Below are 20,816 nucleotides of genomic sequence, written 5' to 3' on the forward strand. Positions count from 1 at the left end.
AATGCCATGTCGGGGTCAGAAGCAACGTGACACTTGCGGGCTGTGTCGGTCATTGACGCAAAAAGCACATTTTATTGGATATTTCAATGTACACATGACAAATAAAGCTTTCTTGTACGTCACTAGTAACTGCTTCTTCTGCCTCCCTTTGCAGTATGTTGTAAGCACCCATCACCCTCAATCTTGCTCCAAATCTTCCCTTCCCACCCTGTAGCATTTGACATTAACACCATGGGACGGGCACAGAAATATGACCTTTAACTTGTCTATCTCCCTCAACTTTTATAAACTTCTCAAAGGTCACTCCGAATCTCCAGAGAAAGCAATCCAAGTTTGCCTGACCTCTTCTCCCCTCTGCTTCCAGCAACATCCTGGCCAACTTTTTCCTGCACTTTCTCCAAAGGCCCCACGTCCTTCTGGAATGCAGCACCCAAACATGGCCTAAACCAGGGGTTCCCAACCTGATGGCAAGACCATAAGACATAGGAGCAGAGTTAGGCCATTTGGCCCGTCGAGTCTGCTCCGTCATTTCATCATGGCTGACCCAATTTTCCTCTCAGCCCCAATCTCCTGCCCTAACCAATCAACCTCCGCTCACGTATACATACAGACTTATCCTCCACAGCCACCTGTGGCAATGAATTCCACAGATTCACCACTCTGGCTAAGAAATCCCTCATATCTGTTCAAAAAGGACACTCTATTCTGCGGCTGTGTCCTCTGGTCTTCGACACCCCCACCACAGGAAACGTCCACTCATCCAAGGCCTTTCACCATCTGCTAAGTTTTAACGAGGCCACCACTCACTCTTCTGAATTCCAGTGAATACAGGCCCACAGCCAAACTGTTGCTCTTCATATGACAAGCCGTTCAAACCTGGAATCAGTTTTCTGAACCTCCTTTCAACCCTCTTCAGTTTCAGCACATCCCTTTTAAGGCATCCATTCCAAAACTGCTCACAATACTCCAAGCGAGGCCTCACCAGTGCTTTATAAAGCCCCAGTATTTCCTCCTTGCTTTTATATTCTAGTCCTCATGAAATGAATGCTAACATCGCATTTGTCTTCCTCACCACAGACTCAACCTGCAAATTAACCTTTGGGGAATCCTGCACAAGGACTCCAAGTCCCTTTGCATCTGAAATTTTTTGAATTTTCTCTCCATTTAGAAGACCGTCTATCCTTTTTATTCCTTCTACCAAAGTGCATGACCATACACTTCCCGACGCTGTATTCCACCTACCACTTCTTTGTCCATTCTCCTAATCTGGCTAAGTCCTTCTGCAGCCTCTCTACTTCCTCAAAACTACCTGCCCCTCTACCTTTCTCTCATCTGTAAGCTTTGCAACAAAGCTGCCAAATCCATCATCCAAATGATTAACATATAACGTAAAAATAATCAGTCCCAACGCCAACCCTTGTGGGACACCACTAGTCACTGGCAGCCAATCAGAAAAGGCTCCCCGTAATCCCACTCTTTGCCTCCTGCCAAGCAATCACGGCTTTATCCACGCAAGGCTCCATGGCATAAAAAGGTTTGGGAAAACCCGGCCTAAATTAAGTTTTATAAACTCGGTGGCCACTGAGTGCACGTTTGTGGTCTTCTGCCGCTGGGCCCTGTCCACTGCAGCAGTGATGCTCTTCTGCACACCACTGCTGTGATGTGTGGTTAGTTGAGTTACTGTCACCTTCCTGTCGGCTTGAAACAGTCTGGCCATTTTCATCTGACCTCTCATTAAGGCATTTTTGCCCACAGAACTGCCGCTCAGTGGATGTTTTATTTTGTTTCTCGTATCATTCTCTGTAAACTCTAGAGACTGTTGTGCATGAAAATCCCGGGAGATCGGCAGTTTCTGAGATACTCAAACCACCCCATCTGGCACCAACAATCGTTACACCGTTAAAGTCATGGAGATCACATTTCTTCCCCGTTCAGATGTTTTGGTCTGAACCTCTTGACCGTATCTGCATGCTTTTGTGCACTGATTGGCTGATTTGATATTTAATTAACAACATGTACCTAGAAAATGGTGGCCATTGAGTGCGTAACAATGAACCAATCCCTATCTATCTGTACCGCTAGGTCTCTGTTCTGAAACACCCCAAGGCCCTGGCATCTGGGGGCAAGTCTGCTCTGGCTTAACTTCTCAAAATGCAACACCTTGCACTTTATTTAGGGGTAGAGCACAGTAACAGACCATTCGGTCCAAGGGGCCCGTACTGGCCCAATTAACCTGCTAACCCGTGCACCTTTGGAATGTGGGAGGAAACCCACACGGTCATGGGAAGAGTGCGCAGACAGCAGAGGAAATGATCCCGGGGTCACTGGCGCAGTAACGGTGCTACGCTAACCGCTACGCCGCCTTGCCACCGGAGATGTTGCATTTTGCGAAGTTAAACCAGTTCAGATTTGCACTCTATGTGGCAGGTGGAATTTAACTTTAAGAGCTAAAGCTGAGCTGCCATTCCACAAGACCAAAGGACACAGGAGCAGAATCAGGCCACTTGAGGGCATTGAGTCTGCACCGCCATGCTTCATGGCTGATTTATTATCCCGCTCAACCCCATTCTCCTGCCTTCTCCCCTTACTAATCAAGAACCGATCAACCTGTGCTTTAAATATGCCCAATAACTTGGCCTCCACGGCCACCTGTGGCAATGAATTCCACAGATTTACCACTTTCTGGCTAAAGAAATTCTTTAAGGTAAGGTATTGATGTGGATAGAGAATTGGTTAGCAGACAGGAAGCAAAGAGTGGGAATAAACGGGACCTTTTCACATTGGCAGGCAGTGACTAGTGGGGTAGTGCTCCACTACCTCAGTGCTGGGACCCCAGTTGTTTACAATATATATTAATGACTTGGATGAGGGAATTAAATGCAGCATCTCCAAGTTTGCGGATGACACAAAGCTGGGCGGCAGTGTTAGCTGTGAGGAGGATGCTAAGAGGATGCAGGGTGACTTGGATAGGTTGGGTGAGTGGGCAAATTCATGGCAGATGCAACTTAATGTGGATAAATGTGAAGTTATCCACTTTGGTGGCAAAAATAGGAAAACAGATTATTATCTGAATGGTGGCCAATTAGGAAAAGGGGAGGTGCAACAAGACCTGGGTGTCATTGTACACCAGTCATTGAAAGTGGGCATGCAGGTACAGCAGGCGGTGAAAAAGGCGAATGGTATGCTGGCATTTATAGCAAGAGGATTCGAGTACAGGAGCAGGGAGGTACTACTGCAGTCGTACAAGGCCTTGGTGAGACCACACCTGGAGTATTGTGTGCAGTTTTGGTCCCCTAATCTGAGGAAAGACATCCTTGCCATAGAGGGAGTACAAAGAAGGTTCACCAGATTGATTCTTGGGATGGCAGGACTTTCATATGATGAACTAGGCTTGTACTCGTTGGAATTTAAAAGATTGAGGGGGGGGATCTGATTGAAACGTATAAAATCCTAAAGGGATTGGACAGGCTAGATGCAGGAAGATTGTTCCCGATGTTGGGGAAGTCCAGAACAAGGGGTCACAGTTTGAGGATAAGGGGGAAGCCTTTTAGGACTGAGATTAGGAAAAACTTCTTCACACAGAGAGTGGTGAATCTGTGGAATTCTCTGCCACAGGAAACAGTTGAGGCCAGTTCATTGGCTATATTTAAGAGGGAGTTAGATATGGCCCTTGTGGCTAAAGGGATCAGGGGTATGGAAGGAAGGCTGGTGCAGGGTTCTGAGTTGGATGATCAGCCATGATCATAATAAATAGCGGTGCAGGCTCAAAGGGCCGAATGGCCTACTCCTGCACCTATTTTCTATGTTTCTATGTTTTGCCTACTTCCCCAGTATCCTTTGACAACCTTTAATGTCCAGAACACTACCAATCTGCCAATCTGGATGTCGTTATTATATCTGTATTTTAATGCCCCTTTGACAGAGGGGGACAAACAGCTCGTGCCGAGTTACCCATTCCATTTGAAAACCAGACTGCGAAGGGTTACAGATTTAATCTGTGCGCGGCCACACAGTCATGCTTCCTGGAGCTGAGGTCAAATTTATGCAGACGCAGAATTTCCACTTTGTTTTGGACCAAAACAATGGCTCTTAAACACAAAAGGGGGGCACTCTGAATAATGGCAGCGTTGTGGAGGGGGGGAAAGTGACAGCGCTGCATGGCTCAGTGACAGGCACACAGCGGCTAGCTCCCTGCAGCGCCGTAATGCCCCCGCGTACAGCCGCGTGGCTTTCCCCACACCCGGCAGTGACAGGGAAATACAGCCGCAGCAGGCATTCCTGGTAAACAGGAGTCCCCTGCAAGTACGGAGTGAGCCACTGCAAAGGAAAAGCATGGCCCCAAGGCACCAGGGTGATAAGGAGTGAAAAGGGCATTTGGGAAATCTGCTCTTAATAAAAGAGAGAAAGCAGGCCTTTCGGCCCTTAATGCCAGTGCTGGCCATATTGGGAAGCACTAATCCACGGAACACACACAGAACGTTGGAGGAACGACAGAATTTATAGTCGACCGTTCAGGTTGAGACCCTCTTTTTTCCCCCCAGGGCTGCTGCCTGCCAATGGCCTATACTCACGTGTCTGTCTAAATTTCTCTTGGACACCACTGCTTCGTCTGGCAGAACTTTCCAGACACCCACCGCTCTCACCTCGTAAACCCTGAGCCTCAACCCCTTACCCGCTCCTTAAATTTACGCCTGGGTCTTAGTGCGCATGCGCTGGTCATGCGTGCAGCCTGGTACAGCTGTTCCGATCTATTCTTACTTTCTTCTTCTTACTTTTTAATTTACGTTATTTTTTGTATTTTTTTTCTCACGGTAACACGTCGAAGCTGCACCCTCTCTAACATGCTGGTAGAGAGTTTTATTTGGGTTTTCTTTAGCGCTGGAAATAGTTACATCCCGACACGCAGGACAGAAGCAAGGTCGCATTGTGTATTCCACGGACCAGCAAATACCAATCGGCTTAGCGAGCAGAGCGGTGGACACCCCTGCTGAAATCCGGAGGAAAACACACAGAGGGGGATCACAAAGCCGAGGAAAGAGGACCGGGTCGAGACAACAGAGACTTTTGGAGAAGAGGAGTTCGGTGGGTAATAGCGTTCCGGCTGACCGGAGGTATACTGAGAGCAGTAAGCGTAAAGGAGTTGGGTGCTTACTGTTCTGGCTAGCAACGGATGGTGCAATCCGGGGTATATTACGATCGAGGAACGTGTTTGCAGATTGGATATTAAACTTTTTACTGTTGGACTTCGGCCACATTCCACTGTGATACAACACTTGGCGGCACGGGAGGTCGTTCCTGCCTGTGGCCATCGAACGTGCAGCTCCTCCCGTGGAGGGTCAGACACTCTGAGGCAATACACTGGTCCTGGACTTATTTTCCATCTGGCATAGTTTGCATTTTGGTGTTTGATTGTTGGGGTTCTTTGTATTGCTATATTTACGCTCTATTCTTGGTTGGTGCGGCTGTAATGAAACCAAATTTCCCTCTGGATTAATAAAGTATATCTATCTATATTTGAGATTGGAGAGGGGCAGAAGAGGAAACAAAAGAAACACTGACTATCAAACAGTACAAGAGCAGGGAGGTTACAAGGATTAACTATAATGTGTTTGAGATTAGAAACTGTCACATTAGAACTGAAAAGTAGTCTGGTCACAAATGAGGGAACACACACACCAGAGCTCAGAGAGAGAACAGAAGTGGACAGAGTGAGCAATGCCAAGTCCTGGGTGTCAGCATCTCTGAGGATCTATCCTGGGCCCAACATATCAATGCAGCTACAGAGAAGGCACGACAGTGGCTATACTTCGTTAGGAGATTTGGTATCTCACCAGAGACACTCGCAAATTTCTCCAGATGTACTGTGGAGAGCATTCTGACTGGCTGCAACACGTCTGGTATGGGGTGGGGGGAGGGGGCTACTGCACAGGATCAAATTAAGCTGCAAAGAGTTGTAAACTCAGTCAGCCCCATCGTGGGCACCAGCCTCCGCAGTATCCACGACATCTTCAAGGAGCGGTGCCTCAAAAAGGCGGCTTCCATCATTACGGACCCCCATCACCCAGGACAGGCCCCCTTCTCATTGCTACCATCAGGGAGGAGGTACAGGAGCCTGAAGATACACACTCAGTGATTCAGGAACAGCTTCTACCCCTCTGCCATCTGATTTCTGAATGGACATTGAACCCATGAACAGGACCTCACTACATTTTTTATTGCTGTTTCTGCAATACTTAACTATTAAATATATATATTTACTGTATTTCACAGCATTTATCATGCATTGCTTTGGACTGCTGCAGCAAAGACGACAAATTTCATGTATCCTGGTGATATTAGACCTGATTCTGCGGAGAATGCAACAGGATCAGAGGAGATGCAAGATGTTGTCGGGCCTGGAGAATGAACCAGCGTTCTTCTTTTATCAAGGGGTACAAAATGAGGGGGCCGTAGGAGCTCCTCTTGATTACCTCTGCCCCAGTGAAGAGTCAGGAACTAAAGGAGATTAAACATTACGGAATTGGTAGAATTCTTGGTGGAAAAGAGGTAGGGAGAAGTCTACAAAAAAAAAAGTGGTGGACGGAGCCCAGTCCACCACAGGAAAAGTTCTCCCCTCCATCGAGCACATCTACAAGGGGCCCTGCACCCCCAAAAAAAAACAGATCCACCAAAGGTCTCCCCCTCCCCCCACCCCGCCATCCAGACAACGCCTGCTTCCAGCTGCGGCCTTTGGGAAGGAGATACACCACACCACCAGGTTCAGGAACAGTTGCTCTTCGACCATCGGGTGCCTGAGCCAACGTGGATTAACTTCACTCACTTCAACTCTGAACTCAATCCACAATCCACAGACTCACTTTCAAGGATTCTACAACTCATGTTCTCAGTGTTACTTATTCGCTATTTATTACAATTACTTTTATTTGCATCATTTTGCACATTGGTTGTTTGTCAGCTTGGGTGTGTAGTTTTTCACTGGTTTTATTTTTTTTTTGAACGTATGCTAGAAAATGAATCTCAGGGTTGTATTGAACACTCAACAATTCAGGAACAGCTCGTTCCATCCGATTTCTGAATGAACCAACGAACACTAACTCACTACTCTCTGCTGAAGGGTCTCGGACCGAAACGTCAACTGTACTTTTTTTCCCATAGATGCTGCCTGGTCTGCTGAGTCCCTCCGGCATTTTGTGTGTGGTGCTCGGGGTTGCATATGGTGATGTATACATACTTCGATAATAAATTTACTTTGAATTATTGTTAGCCCTTCATCTGCAGTAGTGGTTCCCAACTTGGGATCCACGGACCCTTTGCTTAATGGTATCGGTCCATGACATAAAAAAGGTCGGGACAGGCTGCTGGGCACGCAGATGTCATGGGCTGTAGGAATCAGGGGTGGCATAAGCCCACACAACATACCAATATCATACTCAATATCCCACGAACGAGGCTGTAGAGTGACAGACACAAAATGCCGGAGGAACTCTACAGGTCAGGCAGAATCTATGGAAATTAATATGCTGTCGACATTTCGGGCTGAGACCCTTCCTGAGGACTGAGAAGGAAGGGGAAAAATGTCAGAATAAAAAGACTGGGGGTGGGGGGAGGGGGGAAGAGGAAAGAGGCTATCTGGAATGTGACAGGTGAAGCCTGGTGGGTGGGAAAGGTCGAGGGCTGGAGAAGAAAGAATCTGATAGGAGAGGAGAGCAGACAACAGGAGAAAAGGAAGGAGGAAGGGACCTAGGGGGAAAGATAGGCAGGTGAGAAGTGGAAGGTAGGAGAGGGGAATAGAGAAGGCGAGGGGGGGGGGGTGGAATTTTTTCCACCAGAAATCGAAATTCAAGCCATCAGGTTGGAGGCTATATAATACGCTGCTCCTCCACCCTGAGGGTGGCCTCATCTCGACACAATGTCAGAGTGGGAATTAAAATGCTTGGTCACCGAGACAAGGTTCCAGTTCTTGTTTGGTGGGAAGTGGAACGTGACTCGATCACAATGTCAGCTGGTTGTAGACAATGCGACACATTACTTCTTCCCGCGCTGTCAATTAGCAAGTCCAGGAAGGTTAGAGGAACACAATCAGCAGTTTAAATCTGCTGCAATGAAAATCCCCCTGACTCGACATAAAACCACAGTCCAAGAGTTCAGCCAGATACAGTGTACAGCAATGCTGAAGACAACACAGAAAAAAATCTAGCCTGAAAATTAAAGCACAGAGCTAAACCTCAGTAACTATGCCTTTAATCCATGGCTTCCATAGTCAGTGGCCACTTTATTAGGTACATCTGTTTAGTATTGTAGATATCTAATCAGCCAATCATGTGGCAGCAACTGAATGCATAAAAGCATGCAGACATGGTCAAGAGATTCAGTTGTTGTCCAGACCAAACATCAGAATGGGGGGGAGAAATGTGATCCAAATGACCGTGGAATGATTGTTGGTTGCAGACAGGGTGGTTTGAGTAGCTCAGAATCTGCTGAACTGGGATTTTCACGCACGACAGTAGAGTTTACAGAGAATGGCGCGAGAAACAAGAAAACGCCCAGCGAGCAGAAGCTTTGTGGGCAAGAACACCTCGTTAACGAGAGATATCAGAGGAGAATGGCCAGACTGGTTCAAGCTGACGGGAAGGCGACAGTAACTCAACCATGTGTTACAACAGTGGTGTGCAGAAAATTGTCGTTCCTAAGGTTGTCATAGCCCGGGGTGGTAACGAGGCTAAGCACCCACTGCTTATAAATTGCTCCAAATGGCCTGCATCTTTAACAGCCTCGGACAACCAAGTCCAACTCTTGGCCTTCCCGTGTGGCTTAGGTACTAGGCCCGGCGGAAAAGAGAAGGGGCAAAGGCACCTTGAAACCAGTTGCTTTGGGCAGGCGGGGGTCGTCAGTCTTGGACAGCAGTCCACCTAGGGAGACTCTGATTCTGAACCTCTGCTGCCTTGCGGCCACACCCACCCATAGGTAAGGCTTCAGGGGTAAACCCCGAGGCAGAAATCCGGAGCCGGGGTCCCTAGGGCAGTTTGATGTCGTGTACAACGTCACTCCGGCAACCTCTGCGACGACGCTGGTGCCGAGCCGTATCGGTGCCTGCCCTTCCCTCGGACTACATCACTGACGTGGAGAGGGGGAACCCGCTGCATGGGCAGCAGCCGGTTCTCTGAATCACAGTCCACCAGAGGCGCAAACCCATGATCCCCTGCCCACTACTATGCAGAAGAGCATCTCTGAACGCACAGCACGTTGAACCTTGAAGTGGATAGGCTACAGCAGCAGAGAGCACGGCCATGTTATTGGGTACAGGAGAAAACTAATAAAGTGGCTGCTGAGTGCAACTATTGCGGCGAATTACCCAGAGATAAGGCTGCAGCACACTGCAATACATCAAAACAGACTGCCCTGCCTGAGAACCCGCTGAGATATCTGCAGCTGATCCACACTTCCAGACTGCTGGCACAAGCTCAGAGTCCTGGATACCAGAGTTCAAATGCGACCACGAGGGCACTTCCCTTCGGTAAATTCAAAAGTCTGGATAAAAGTTTGGGCCTGCGAGCGTGGTCTATTAGACTGCTGCACAACGATCGGCATGGTAGAGCAGCGGTTAGCGTGCTGCCATAACAGCGCCAACTACCCCGGGTCCAATTCCGGCCACCGTCTGTCAGGAGCTGTAACACTCCCCTCGTGACCTCCCCACATTCGAAAGAGGCACAGGTTAGTAGGCTCATCGGTCACACGGGTGTAATTGGGTGGCGCGAGCTCCTTGGGCCTGCTATCTCTAAATATACGCCATAAAATATTCCATCTAATGCCCCTCAGGAATGGGAACTTAATGCACTCAGTCATCGCTTTTCACTGTATGGGACAAATAAAAGCTAATCTCTGAATCTCCAATCTACATTCTTAATTAGAGGCAAAGGTTACAAGAAGGCAGGAGAATGATTTTTCCTTTCAAACCCAATCAGCCGAGATGGAACAGCAGGCCAACAGCCAAATGGTCTCATTCTGCTCCTATTGTTTTTTTTTTAATAGTCTCGTCTCGCTCAGGGGTTCCCAACCTTTTTTCTTAAAAACACCATTAAGCAGGGGGTGTGTGGACACGAGGTTGGGAGGCCCCTGCGCAGCCGTGCCACGGCTCCCATCTACACTGAAGGTGGCCTCGGAAACAGGTTACTGAGGGGGACTTGCCTGCAGAATCCAAACTTCAAATGAATAGTTGCGCAGGATTACCAAGATTCAAGATTACTTATTGACATTCTGCAGTACGCTGGTGTAAAGGAGAACGAAATGATTTTTACCGTGGATCCAGTCCGGCAGTAAAAACACACACAGCAATCCTTTAAAACGCAATATACAAGTAACTGTTATATACACAGACTGATTGTTTGATACTAGGTGTATTAGATAGAGGTGGTAGGGAGGTGGGTTAGTGCGTGGAGGTGTTGATCAGCCTGACTGCTTGGGGAAAGTAATTTATTTATTTGTAGTGGTCCTGGCATAACCAAGCTGAGTTATGGAAGGAGAAAGGACAGGAACTGAGATGGGATACAGGCTAGGCTGGGGAAAAATCCAGATTTTAGGTCTGGAGCAATTTTGCTGACGAGGAAGACTGGGGGAACGGGGCAAACGACGGGGAGACATTCCTACTGCTGCTCCTAAGGAGTTGGTACGTCCTCTCCCAGTGACCGCGTGGGTTTCCCCCGGGTGCTCAGGTTTCCTCCCACAGTCCAAAGACGTAGCGGCTGGTAGGTTAATTGGTCATTGTAAAGTGTCCCGTGATTACCCTGGATTAAATCGGGAGATTGCTGGACGATGAGGCTGGAAGGGTCCACGTTCTATTGCAATAAAAAAAAATTAAAATCTAGAACTTGGAGGATGTGATGGTAAATTTTTAAAAAACTAAGTCAAGACACAGGTGAAGCATTTTAAGTTTAGTAGATAATCCATTCTCTGCTGAAGGAAGAGGCATGGGGGGGAGGGGTGTTCAGCAGCTCACGGTCTCAGTAATCATTTAATTTTTTATTATTTGCACACTTCTGCACAAGGGACGTTTGTCAGTCCTGGTTATTCATAGATTCTATTGTATTTCTTCATTTTCCTGTAGGGGCCTGCAAGAAAACGAATCTCAAGGTTATGGTACACATACCTTGCCAATAAATTTACTCTGAACTTTGAAATCGAGAGGCTGTCGAACTGCTGACCTGGTTCTGCTCATTGATACTGGCACCACCCAACGACAGCAATGTCTCGCCACCCCGCCCCCCCCACGAAATCTCAGAATATAACAGCCAAGAGCAAGGTTCCCCGCCTTGCACAAGCATAGACCTTACACACGTCAAAAATCAGTCTGAGCTGTGTAAAACAGAGCCGCTGAGGGAAGCAAGTGGCCGCTCCTGGAGCCTACTGTTATGGGGAAATGCCTGATTGTCAACCACAATTTAAATCAGGAAAGTTGGTTAACATCCCCAACTTGCAAACAAGAATTAGAGGGAAATTCAGCCTGAAAGCACCTACCACCAGACTCAAGGACAGCTTCCATCCCACTGTTGTTAAGACTCTTACTTCTCCGTGGATTGTCACCTTGTCATGGTGAAGAAGCTTGTGTGGTCCTGGGATCCCGAGAGCGATGCCGTCTGGAGCTATGCTCCTGGTAGGGTCACCCATGGCGGTAAGGTCGAGGGTGAGGTCCCTGACAAAGAACAATCCAGCCAAGACCTCAGCGGTGGAACAGGCGGATGAAATTACTTTGAACTCAACGGCTGTGAAGGCGGATGAAGGCTGCAACAAATCCATCAGCTCCAATCGTCGTGGCTTCCATGCCATTGGGATCAGTTGGTTGATTTGTGAAGTACCGTGTGCTTCTTGGAGTGCAACATCAAGTACGTGTTAAACAAATACACACACAGGCGTCTTCACTCTGTGGGTCACTTCTTCAGAAGGGAGACCATCATCCTCGACCTCGAGGGATAGCCACGACGACGAAGACTCTTGAACAGACCTCTGACTCTTGGCCTCACCATCTACCACAGTATGATCTTGAACTACTGTTGTTCACCTGCACTGCACTTTATCGGTAGCTGTCACACTTTATTCTGTGCTGTTACCTTCTAGCTTAATCCTGACAGTGAGCTTGGGATGGGGTGGGGGGGAAGCACAGATTCCTTCCAGCCAGATCCCTCAATCATTCAGCAAAGTGAAGAAGCAGGAATAGTATTGGAGGGAGATCTGCATTCCACCGCGCAAGGCCCATTGCTGCATTCGTGCCGAGTTTACTGAACACACTCCGTAACTCTGAACGAGATTAACAGAGACAGAGCACAGAAACAGGCCCTTCGGCCCATCTAGCCCGTGCCAAGCTGTTATTCTGCCCAGTCCCAGGCAGAATAACAGGCAACTGAACCATAGCCCTCCCATCCATGGGGATAGCATGGTAGTGTAGTGGTTAGAACAATGCTTTACAGTAGAGTTCAATTCCCACTGCTGTCTATAAGGAGTTTGTACGCTCTCCTCGTGACTACGTGGGTTTCCTCCCACAGTCCAAAGACGGACCAGTTGAGCAGGTTAATTGGTCCTTGTAAATTGTGCCATGATCAGGCTGGGGTTAAATCAGGAACATCTTGAAGGGCTGAAAGGCTCTGTTCCGCACTGTATTTCAATAAATTAGTTAAAAATTCTTATCCAAACTTCTCTTAATTGTTGAAATCAGATCCACCACTTCCACCTCTCTCCACACTCTCACACCCTGAGGGAAGATGCCCCTTAATTAGATCAACTTTCACCCTTAACCCATGACCTCTAGTTGTAGTCTCACCCAACCTCAGTGGAAAAAGCCTGCTTGCATTTACCCTATCTACACCCCCTCATGATTTTGTACAACTTTATCCAATCTTCTCTCCAGGGATAAAATCCTAACCTCTTCAACCTTTCTCTATTAACTCAGGCCCTCAAAACGCCAGCCACACCCTTGTAAAATTTAGCATAATGCTATACCCGCACCAGTGACCCTGGTTCAATTCCGGCCGCTGTCCATAAGGAGTTTGTACGTTCTCCCCATGACTGTGGCTGCTTGTTCCAAAGGTTTACAGGTTAGCAGGTTAACTGGCCACATGGATGGAATTGGGCAGGGCCTGTTACTGTGTTGTACCTCTAAGTAAATTAAAAATTGTCTGTACTCTTTCTATCTTATTGATTTTCCCCTGTACGTAGGAAACCAGAACTGCAAACAATTCTTCAAATTTGGTCTCACCAGTATCTTATGACTCCAAGAGGACCACAACCTTGTCGTAGGGTTTGGAGGTTTGCCTGTCTCAATGACCAGGGGAGCTGTGCTGGCTGGAGTCAGGGCTTTGTGCTTTGGTAGGGTCGCCATGCTAAACAGGTCGAAGGGTAGCGGCCAGACTTAACAGTGGTCCACCAGTCCCCCAGATTCGGGGGTTCAGCTCAGGTCAAACAAAGCTGTTACGGAAACAGCAATGAAGAATCCTTCTCCATCTGAGTGCAACGGTATTCCTGAGTCTCCACCCAGGACTTGCATAACTGACAGTAGTGAAAACCGAGAGGTAGCTACTGACACGATAAAGGAAGCCCTAAACACCAACAGAGATGGGGGACCTCCATTGCTGCCCTACAAAAGGCAAATGCAATATACCACCCCAAACTTCTGCACTCAAAGCTGTCAGCTTTCTGAAATCACCAGCAGGGACAGACAGCAAGGAGGACTTGTGGTCGGCCAACAGATGGTTGGGGCCAGACCTCTGCTCAAGACAGTCGCCCCAAGAACATCAGATCCACAACGTAGACCTCCCACCAAGCTCGCCACGTGACCGCGTGGATTTCCTCCGGGAGCTCTGGCTCCTTCCCACTCCCAAAGACGTAGGGGTTCGTAGGTTAATCGGTCACGTGGGTGTAATCCGGCAGCGCAGGCTCGCAAGGCCGGAAGAGCTTGTTACCACGCTGTATCTCTTAATAAAATAAGTGTACGGTTGCCAACAACAAATTCAATGAAAGGCCCGATGGCACGTGGCCAAATGCTATTAAGTACAGAGTACACAACAAACTAATGTGCACACACAAGCACAGTTTGGTCCGTGATACAGATGAATGTGGCCCTTATCAAAGCTAGCAGTGTTTCCAGCTTGCAAGCCAATCACAGTTGACAGCCCAAGGTGGGTGTGGGGGAGTACTCGTGGACTTCCACTGCGAGTGGTATGTCATGAGAAAGCTTTGAAGACACAGACTGCTGTATAAATAGACTTGAAGCGCCTTACCAAGTCTCACACAGTCAGCCCACGGCCTCCTCCACTGGAACGAAGAGGCCGCACTCTCAGATTGGAGGAGCAGCACCTCATTGTCTGGGTAGCCACCAGCCTGACGGCATGAACATCGATTTCTCTAACTTGCAGTAATTTCTCTTCTCTTTTTTCCATTCCCCTACCTTACCTGCCCATCACCTCCCTCTGGTGCCCCTCCTCCTTCCCTTTCTCCCAGGGTCCGCTCTCCTCTCCGATCAAATTCCTTTCTTTACAGCCCTTTTATCTCTTCTGTCAATCCCCTCCCATCACCCACCAGCTTGTACTCCCCTTCCCCCCACCTCCAGTCCTGATGGAGGGCCTGAGCCTGAAATATTGACTTCATTTCCCTCCATAGATGCTGCCTGACCTGCTGAGTTCCTCCAGAGGGTGCCGTGTCTCAGTATCTCTGGATTTCCAGCATCTGCAGAATCCCTTGCGCTTGCCGAGTCACAGGTAGGACCAGGGATGCCTTGCAGTCGATGAGGGGGGAATGACAAAACCGGATTTCCAGGCGAGGCATCTCCTCAGCGGTTTTTTGAAAAATTTTCAACATCTCTTGGCAGTTTTAACAGTTGGGGACAAAGTTAACCACCTCGTGCAGTACTGAGGGAAGGCTACAGCGAATAAGGCATTGAATCAAGGACTCCAACACAAAAGCCTTAGTTGCATGCAGCACCACATTTCCGTCCAAGATTTAATCTTATTTATCGGGGTGTATGTGGAGAGAGACCCGGCACTGGATTGCACTGAACGAAATAAGCCTGGACGCTTGACGCCTTTTTGATTTGGTATATTGCATTCTGTGCTTTGTTTTTTGCCTCTCGTGTATTTTTTCTTTTTTTTCTGCATTGGGGGGCTTGATGTTTTTCTTTAAGCAGGTTCCATGGTTTTTCTTTGTTTCGTGGCAATCTGGAGAAGGCGAATCTCAGGGTTGCATACTGCCTACATACTTTGATAATAAATGGACTTTTGAATCTACAAAAGGTAGTGGATTCGCTCAGTACATCACGGGTAAAGGCCTCACAACTATTGAGCACGTTGACATGCAATGCTGTCGTAGAAAAGCAGCATCGGAGACCACCCACCACTCACCCTCTTCTCGCTGCTGCCATCAGGTAGAAGGTACAAGAGCCTCAGGACTCACACCACCAGGTTCAGGAACAGTTACTACCCCTCAACCATCCGGCTGTTGAACAGAAGAGGATAACTACACTCATTCTATTTTTGATGTGCCCACAACCAATGATCTCACTAAGGATTCTTTGTCTTGTTATTTCACACTCATCATTTATAGTTGTATTTTCACATCTTCCATGCTCTTGATCTTTCACTGATCCCGTTTACAGTTACTATTCTATAGATTTGCTGAGGATGCCCACAGGGAAATGAATCTCAGGGATGTATGTGGTGACATGCATGCACTCTGATAAACTTTACTTTGAGCTTTTGAAACATAGTGAAAGATGTCGTCTGCATTACCAACACCGGAGTGTGCACTGGAGGCAGGGGTGGGGGTGGGGGCAGCCTGCAAGTGCCACCACACATGCCAATGCCAACGTAGCAATGCCCACAATGCTTGGTTGAACAACAGAACCCAACAAGCGACAAAACAGCAACAGAAGCCCTGCTCCTCCCCCCACATGCACAGTCCTCTAATCCCAAAACGGGCCTCACCCGAATCCACTGTTATCTGACTCTTGATCTTACAATCTACTTCACCTCGACCCTGGGATTTTGTCTCCCTGCAACTGCAAGGCTATATTCTGCTTTCCTTTTTCACTGTCATCATTACCAGCCGTGTCGGATGACGTGGGCAATCAAAAGTATAGGAGCAGAATTAGGCCAACTAGCCCATTGAGTCTGCTCTTCCATTTCATCATGGCTGATCCATTTCCCCTCTCAGCCCCAACCTCTTGCCTCCTCCCGGAATCCCTTCATGCCCTGACTGACTAATCAAGAACATGAACTTCTGGGTTAAAAATACATAAAGATTTGGCCTCCACAGCTGCCTGTGGCAACAAAGTCCACAGATTCACCACTCTCTGGATAAAAATTCCTCCTCATCTCCGTTCTAAATGGACGCCCCTCTATCCTGAGGCTGTGTTCTCTAGTCCTGGACTCCCCCACCATCCAATCTATGACCATGATTGGTAATGGAAATTTTTTTCCCCCCCTCAGAATTGGTTTGCCATTGCCTTCTTCTGGGCTAGTGTTTCCAAGATGGGTGACCCCAGCCATTATCAGAGATTGTCTACCTGTCATCAGCTGTTGCATAACCACGACTTGTGATATGCGCCGGCTGCTCACATGACCGTCCATCGCCTGCTTCCATGGCTGTTCTTGACCCTGATTGGGGTGGGGGGCTAATCAGGGGCTACACTTTGCCCAAGGGTGAGCTGCATGCTAGCAGAGGGAGGGAGAGCCTTACACCCCCTTTCATATACATCCCCACCCAATCTTCTTTTTACCACCTCGATTAACATTTGTACGGCATGACCTGACTGGACAGCACACATGAGCTCTTCACTGCATCCAAGATTAGAGAAGAAAGAGTGAAGGACGGCACAGCTTTAGAGCCCCGGTGATTACCTGAGTTCGATACCCACCGCTGTCTGTAAGGTGTTTGCACGCTCTCACCGTGACTATGCGAGTTTCCTCCGGGTGCTCTGGTTTCCTCCCACACTCCAAAGGTGAACGGTTAGGGTGAGGATGAGTGAGTTGTGGGCAATGTTAGTGATATTTGGGTTTCACACATTCACTTCCGCTGCCGATCTTCAGGTCTGAATATGGATTGTGGATTTGATCCAAATGCAGCTCTGACACAGGCCAGGAAGCGGGCATTTAGTCGATTGTCTGCACGAGTCCAATCAACATTCCAATGCATGTATGAGACAATGATGAACAATTGTTTGGGCGTGATGGTGGGAAGATTGTAAACATGGACTTATTGGAATCGTCCTGAATTTTCTTTGACCTTTAGCACATAAAGTGTGTATAGTACTGGGCACAAGCAGACCTTTCGAACAAAAGCATCTCCATATGTTGCCTGCTGTATCTTATTTCGTTGAATAAAGAGTCTGCTTCATATCTACCAGTACTTTTCTCCGGTGGCTTCATTCAGGCGACAAAGGGCATGGTATGTTGGCACCAGAAGCACAGTGATACTTGCAGGCTGCCCTCAGTGACACCCTGGTGCTGTGATGAAAACAATGCTTTTTGCTGTCTGTTTCGACACTTTCATGTACATGTGACAAATAAAGCTGTTCTCTCCAAGATTAACTTTGTGACATGCAACATCACCGGCCTGTGTCGGGCAAGGTTTTGCCTTTGCGGCAGCAGTACAACACAATACATAAATATAAAACAGGAATTTTAAAAAGTATGAGATAGTGTTCATGGGTTCAATATCCATTCAGAAATCAGATGGCAGAGGGGAAGAAGCTGTTCCTGAAACATTGAGTCTGTGCCTCCTTCCTGATGACAGCACTGAGAAGAGGGCACGTCTTGGGTGATGGGTGATGTAAACATGCAGTGAAATGTGCCATTTTGCATCAACGATCTCAGTACGAGGATGTGCTGGGGGGGGAGGGGGTGGTAGGTGCACCCAAATGTTACCAAGCTGCAGTGCCAACGTGGCATGCCATCCCGCATGTCTTTGGAATGTGGGATGAAACCGGAGCACCCGGAGGAAACCAACACAGTCACGGCGAGAACGTACAAGCACCTTACAGACGGCGGGAATTCAACACCCATCTCATGGCTGGCTCTGTAAAGTGATGCGCTAACCACAGTGCTCCATGCCCCCTTCCCCCTTCCCCCGCCCCACCAGGGTGGACGTGAAAAGGACGCTTCCAATAGTGGGAAAACGTAGGACCAAAGGCTACAGCTTCAGAATAGAAGGACGTCCCTTTCGGAGATGAGGAGGAATTTCTTCAGACAGAGGGTGGTAAATCTGTGGAATTCGTTGCCTCAGATGATCGAGGCCAAGACACTGGGTGTATTGAAAGCAGAGATTGATGATTTCTTGACTAGCAAGGGTTTCAAAGGGGAGAAGGCAGGAGAATGGGGGTTGAGAGAGTTAATGAATCAGCCACGACGGAAGCAGAATTTAGCACGATAACTGTGTTATGTAAACCAGTACACTACCACACCACTTGTACAAGTGACAATAGTAAACCAAAACCAGTGCACAAGAATAGCCGATACTTATTGTTCAAACACCAAAAATCATCCGAATTACTCGTATCCAATTTCACCAGGGCAGGAGGGAGGGGGACCAAGTCTCATCATGGGCAGCAGCCCAGGTCTACTTCTCACCTCTGCTGATTCGCTGCTTTTCTCCAGACAAGATGCCAGGGGTGTCGATGATGCTGATGCTCTCTAGGACTGGGTTAGGTAACTGTGCACAGTTGAACCTGAGCAAGGAAAGGGAAAGGCGAGTTAGTGGTCTGTAATGCAGGAAAGGAGAGTTAGAGGTTGACAAGCCGGGAAAGGCTATCTAGCGGTCGGTGACGCGGGAAAGGAGAGTTAGCGGTCGATAACGCGGGAAAGGCGATCTAGCGGTCGGTAACGCGAGAAAGGCGATCTAGTGGCCGGTAACGCAGGGAAAGACCAGAGTAGTTTCGTCCTGGTGTTGTAGTGCTAGGGAGGCTGCCTATCTCTGCAACGCAAAATGACGGAGGAACTCGGCAGGTTAGACAGCATTTATTCCTCACCATAAATACTGCCTGGCCTGGGGAGTTCCTCCAGGATTTTGCGTGCATTTCTCTGGACTTCCAGCATCTGAAGAATCTCTCGTGTTTGTGGCCTCCATGATCTACTTCAGCTCCAGATCTACTTTCATCCGGGGAAAAGGGATTTTGTGTTTTGTGCGTTTTTGATTTGTTTTTCAGCTGGTTCAGCACAACACTGTGGGCCAAGAGGTCTTGGCTCGAAACGTTGACTGTACTTTCTACCCCCCCCCCCCACCGTCCCCCCGTAGATGCTGCCTGGCTTGTTGAGTGGGCCAAAGGGCCTGTGTTTAACAAGGGAGCCAACACATCACATCCCCAGATAAGCAACCTGCAGATGCTGGAAATCCAAAGGAACACGAACACACAATGCTGGAGGAACCCAGCAGGTCAGGCAGCATCAATGCAGAGGAATAGACAGCCAACATTTCAAGGCAAGACCCTTCATCAGGTCTGGAAGGAGTACAAGATGGCAAGTGTTCAGGCGAATTCAGGTGAGGGGGAATATGGACTGGTCAGGGAGGAGGGATGAAGTGAGAAGTGTGAAGTGACAGGTGGAAGAGGGGGCTGAAAAAATGAATGACAGAAGAGACTGGATTATGAGGGAAAGGAATTACTCCTTTCATGTAGGATACCGTATGCTAACAGGTCTTTAACGCCTGAAGAGCCTGAGCCGTCCAATCACACCCATGTGACCAATTAACCCTTTAGAAAGTAGGAACATTTTTTGAATCGAGGGAGCCAGCAGATGAACACCAAGCTAACTGTACTAAAATACACCTTTTAATTTTGCATTATATATTCATGCTTCTGCTTGTTCCTCTAGTTGCAGTTTGCGCTATTTTTGTTAACGCATGGGTGGGGTTGATGCTTTTCTTTGAATGAGTTGGTTCCATGGTGCTGTATGGGGGAAGACGCATCTTAGGGTTGTACACAGCATACATAAGCGTGCTTTGAATCTTGAAACCGGAGCACCTGGAGGAAACCTACACAGCCATGGGGAGAACCTGCAAACTCCTTACAGACAGCAGCGGAAAAGAACCCGGGTTGCTGCCGCTACTCCGCTACCATGCCACCAGAGAGTTGCAGAAAACACAGCACAGAAACAGGCCCTTCAGCCCATCTAGCCCATGCCGAGTGTTCTGCAGAGCCCGCAGTGATATCTAGAATGAAAACTAAACTGATGCCCGTTCCCTGATGATGTTTGAGCCACTGAGTTCCTCCACTTAGCTGTTTCTTTGGCTTCAAGAACTGCCAATTCACCTTAATTCTGGCCCACGGCAATTCTGCAGCTAAGAGTTCAGCCAAAAAATTCCAGACGCAGAAGGTGAGGTGCAGGAATAACAACCCAAGTTTGAAGGTGGAGAAGACCAAGGAAATGATTGCAGACCTTTGGAAGGAACAGATAAACCGTCACCCACTGCGCACCGAGTTCCTGGACGTCCACCTTACTGATGACCTCAACTGGTCTCCCGATACAAGGTGGAACAGCAGCACCACCACACCCTAAGGACATTTGAGGTACGCGAGGCTCCCCCACCCCAATAATAATTGAATTTTACAGGTGCACCATCGAGAACGTCCTGACAAGCTGCATTTTCATCTGGTGTGGGAGCAGCTGATCGTTAGTCCCTGCAAAGGACTGTGAGAATGGCCGAGAGAATCATAGGGAAATCCCTACCATCCATCAGGGACATTTATCAGGAGCACTGCATGCACAGGCAGAAGATAAATGTGCAGCTGAGAAGCTGGTGCAGGGGGCAGGGCTTCAGGGTCTTGGCTCATTGGGATCTCTTCT

At 48.2% G+C, this 20,816-nt stretch overlaps 1 protein-coding gene across 1 annotated transcript in view; it reads right to left on the minus strand.

The window, feature by feature from the left end:
* Positions 1 to 20,816, minus strand: part of LOC134339626 (EH domain-containing protein 1) — a 95,647-nt gene that overhangs the window by 50,177 nt on the left and 24,654 nt on the right. Inside the window, exon 2 of the mRNA XM_063036305.1 lies at positions 18,606 to 18,703. Within this exon, the coding sequence (XP_062892375.1) occupies positions 18,606 to 18,703 (98 nt within the window). The remainder of the gene's footprint in view (positions 1 to 18,605; positions 18,704 to 20,816) is intronic.

This window comes from Mobula hypostoma, chromosome 30, assembly GCF_963921235.1.
Source record: "Mobula hypostoma chromosome 30, sMobHyp1.1, whole genome shotgun sequence".
Taxonomy (NCBI): Eukaryota; Metazoa; Chordata; class Chondrichthyes; order Myliobatiformes; family Myliobatidae; genus Mobula; species Mobula hypostoma.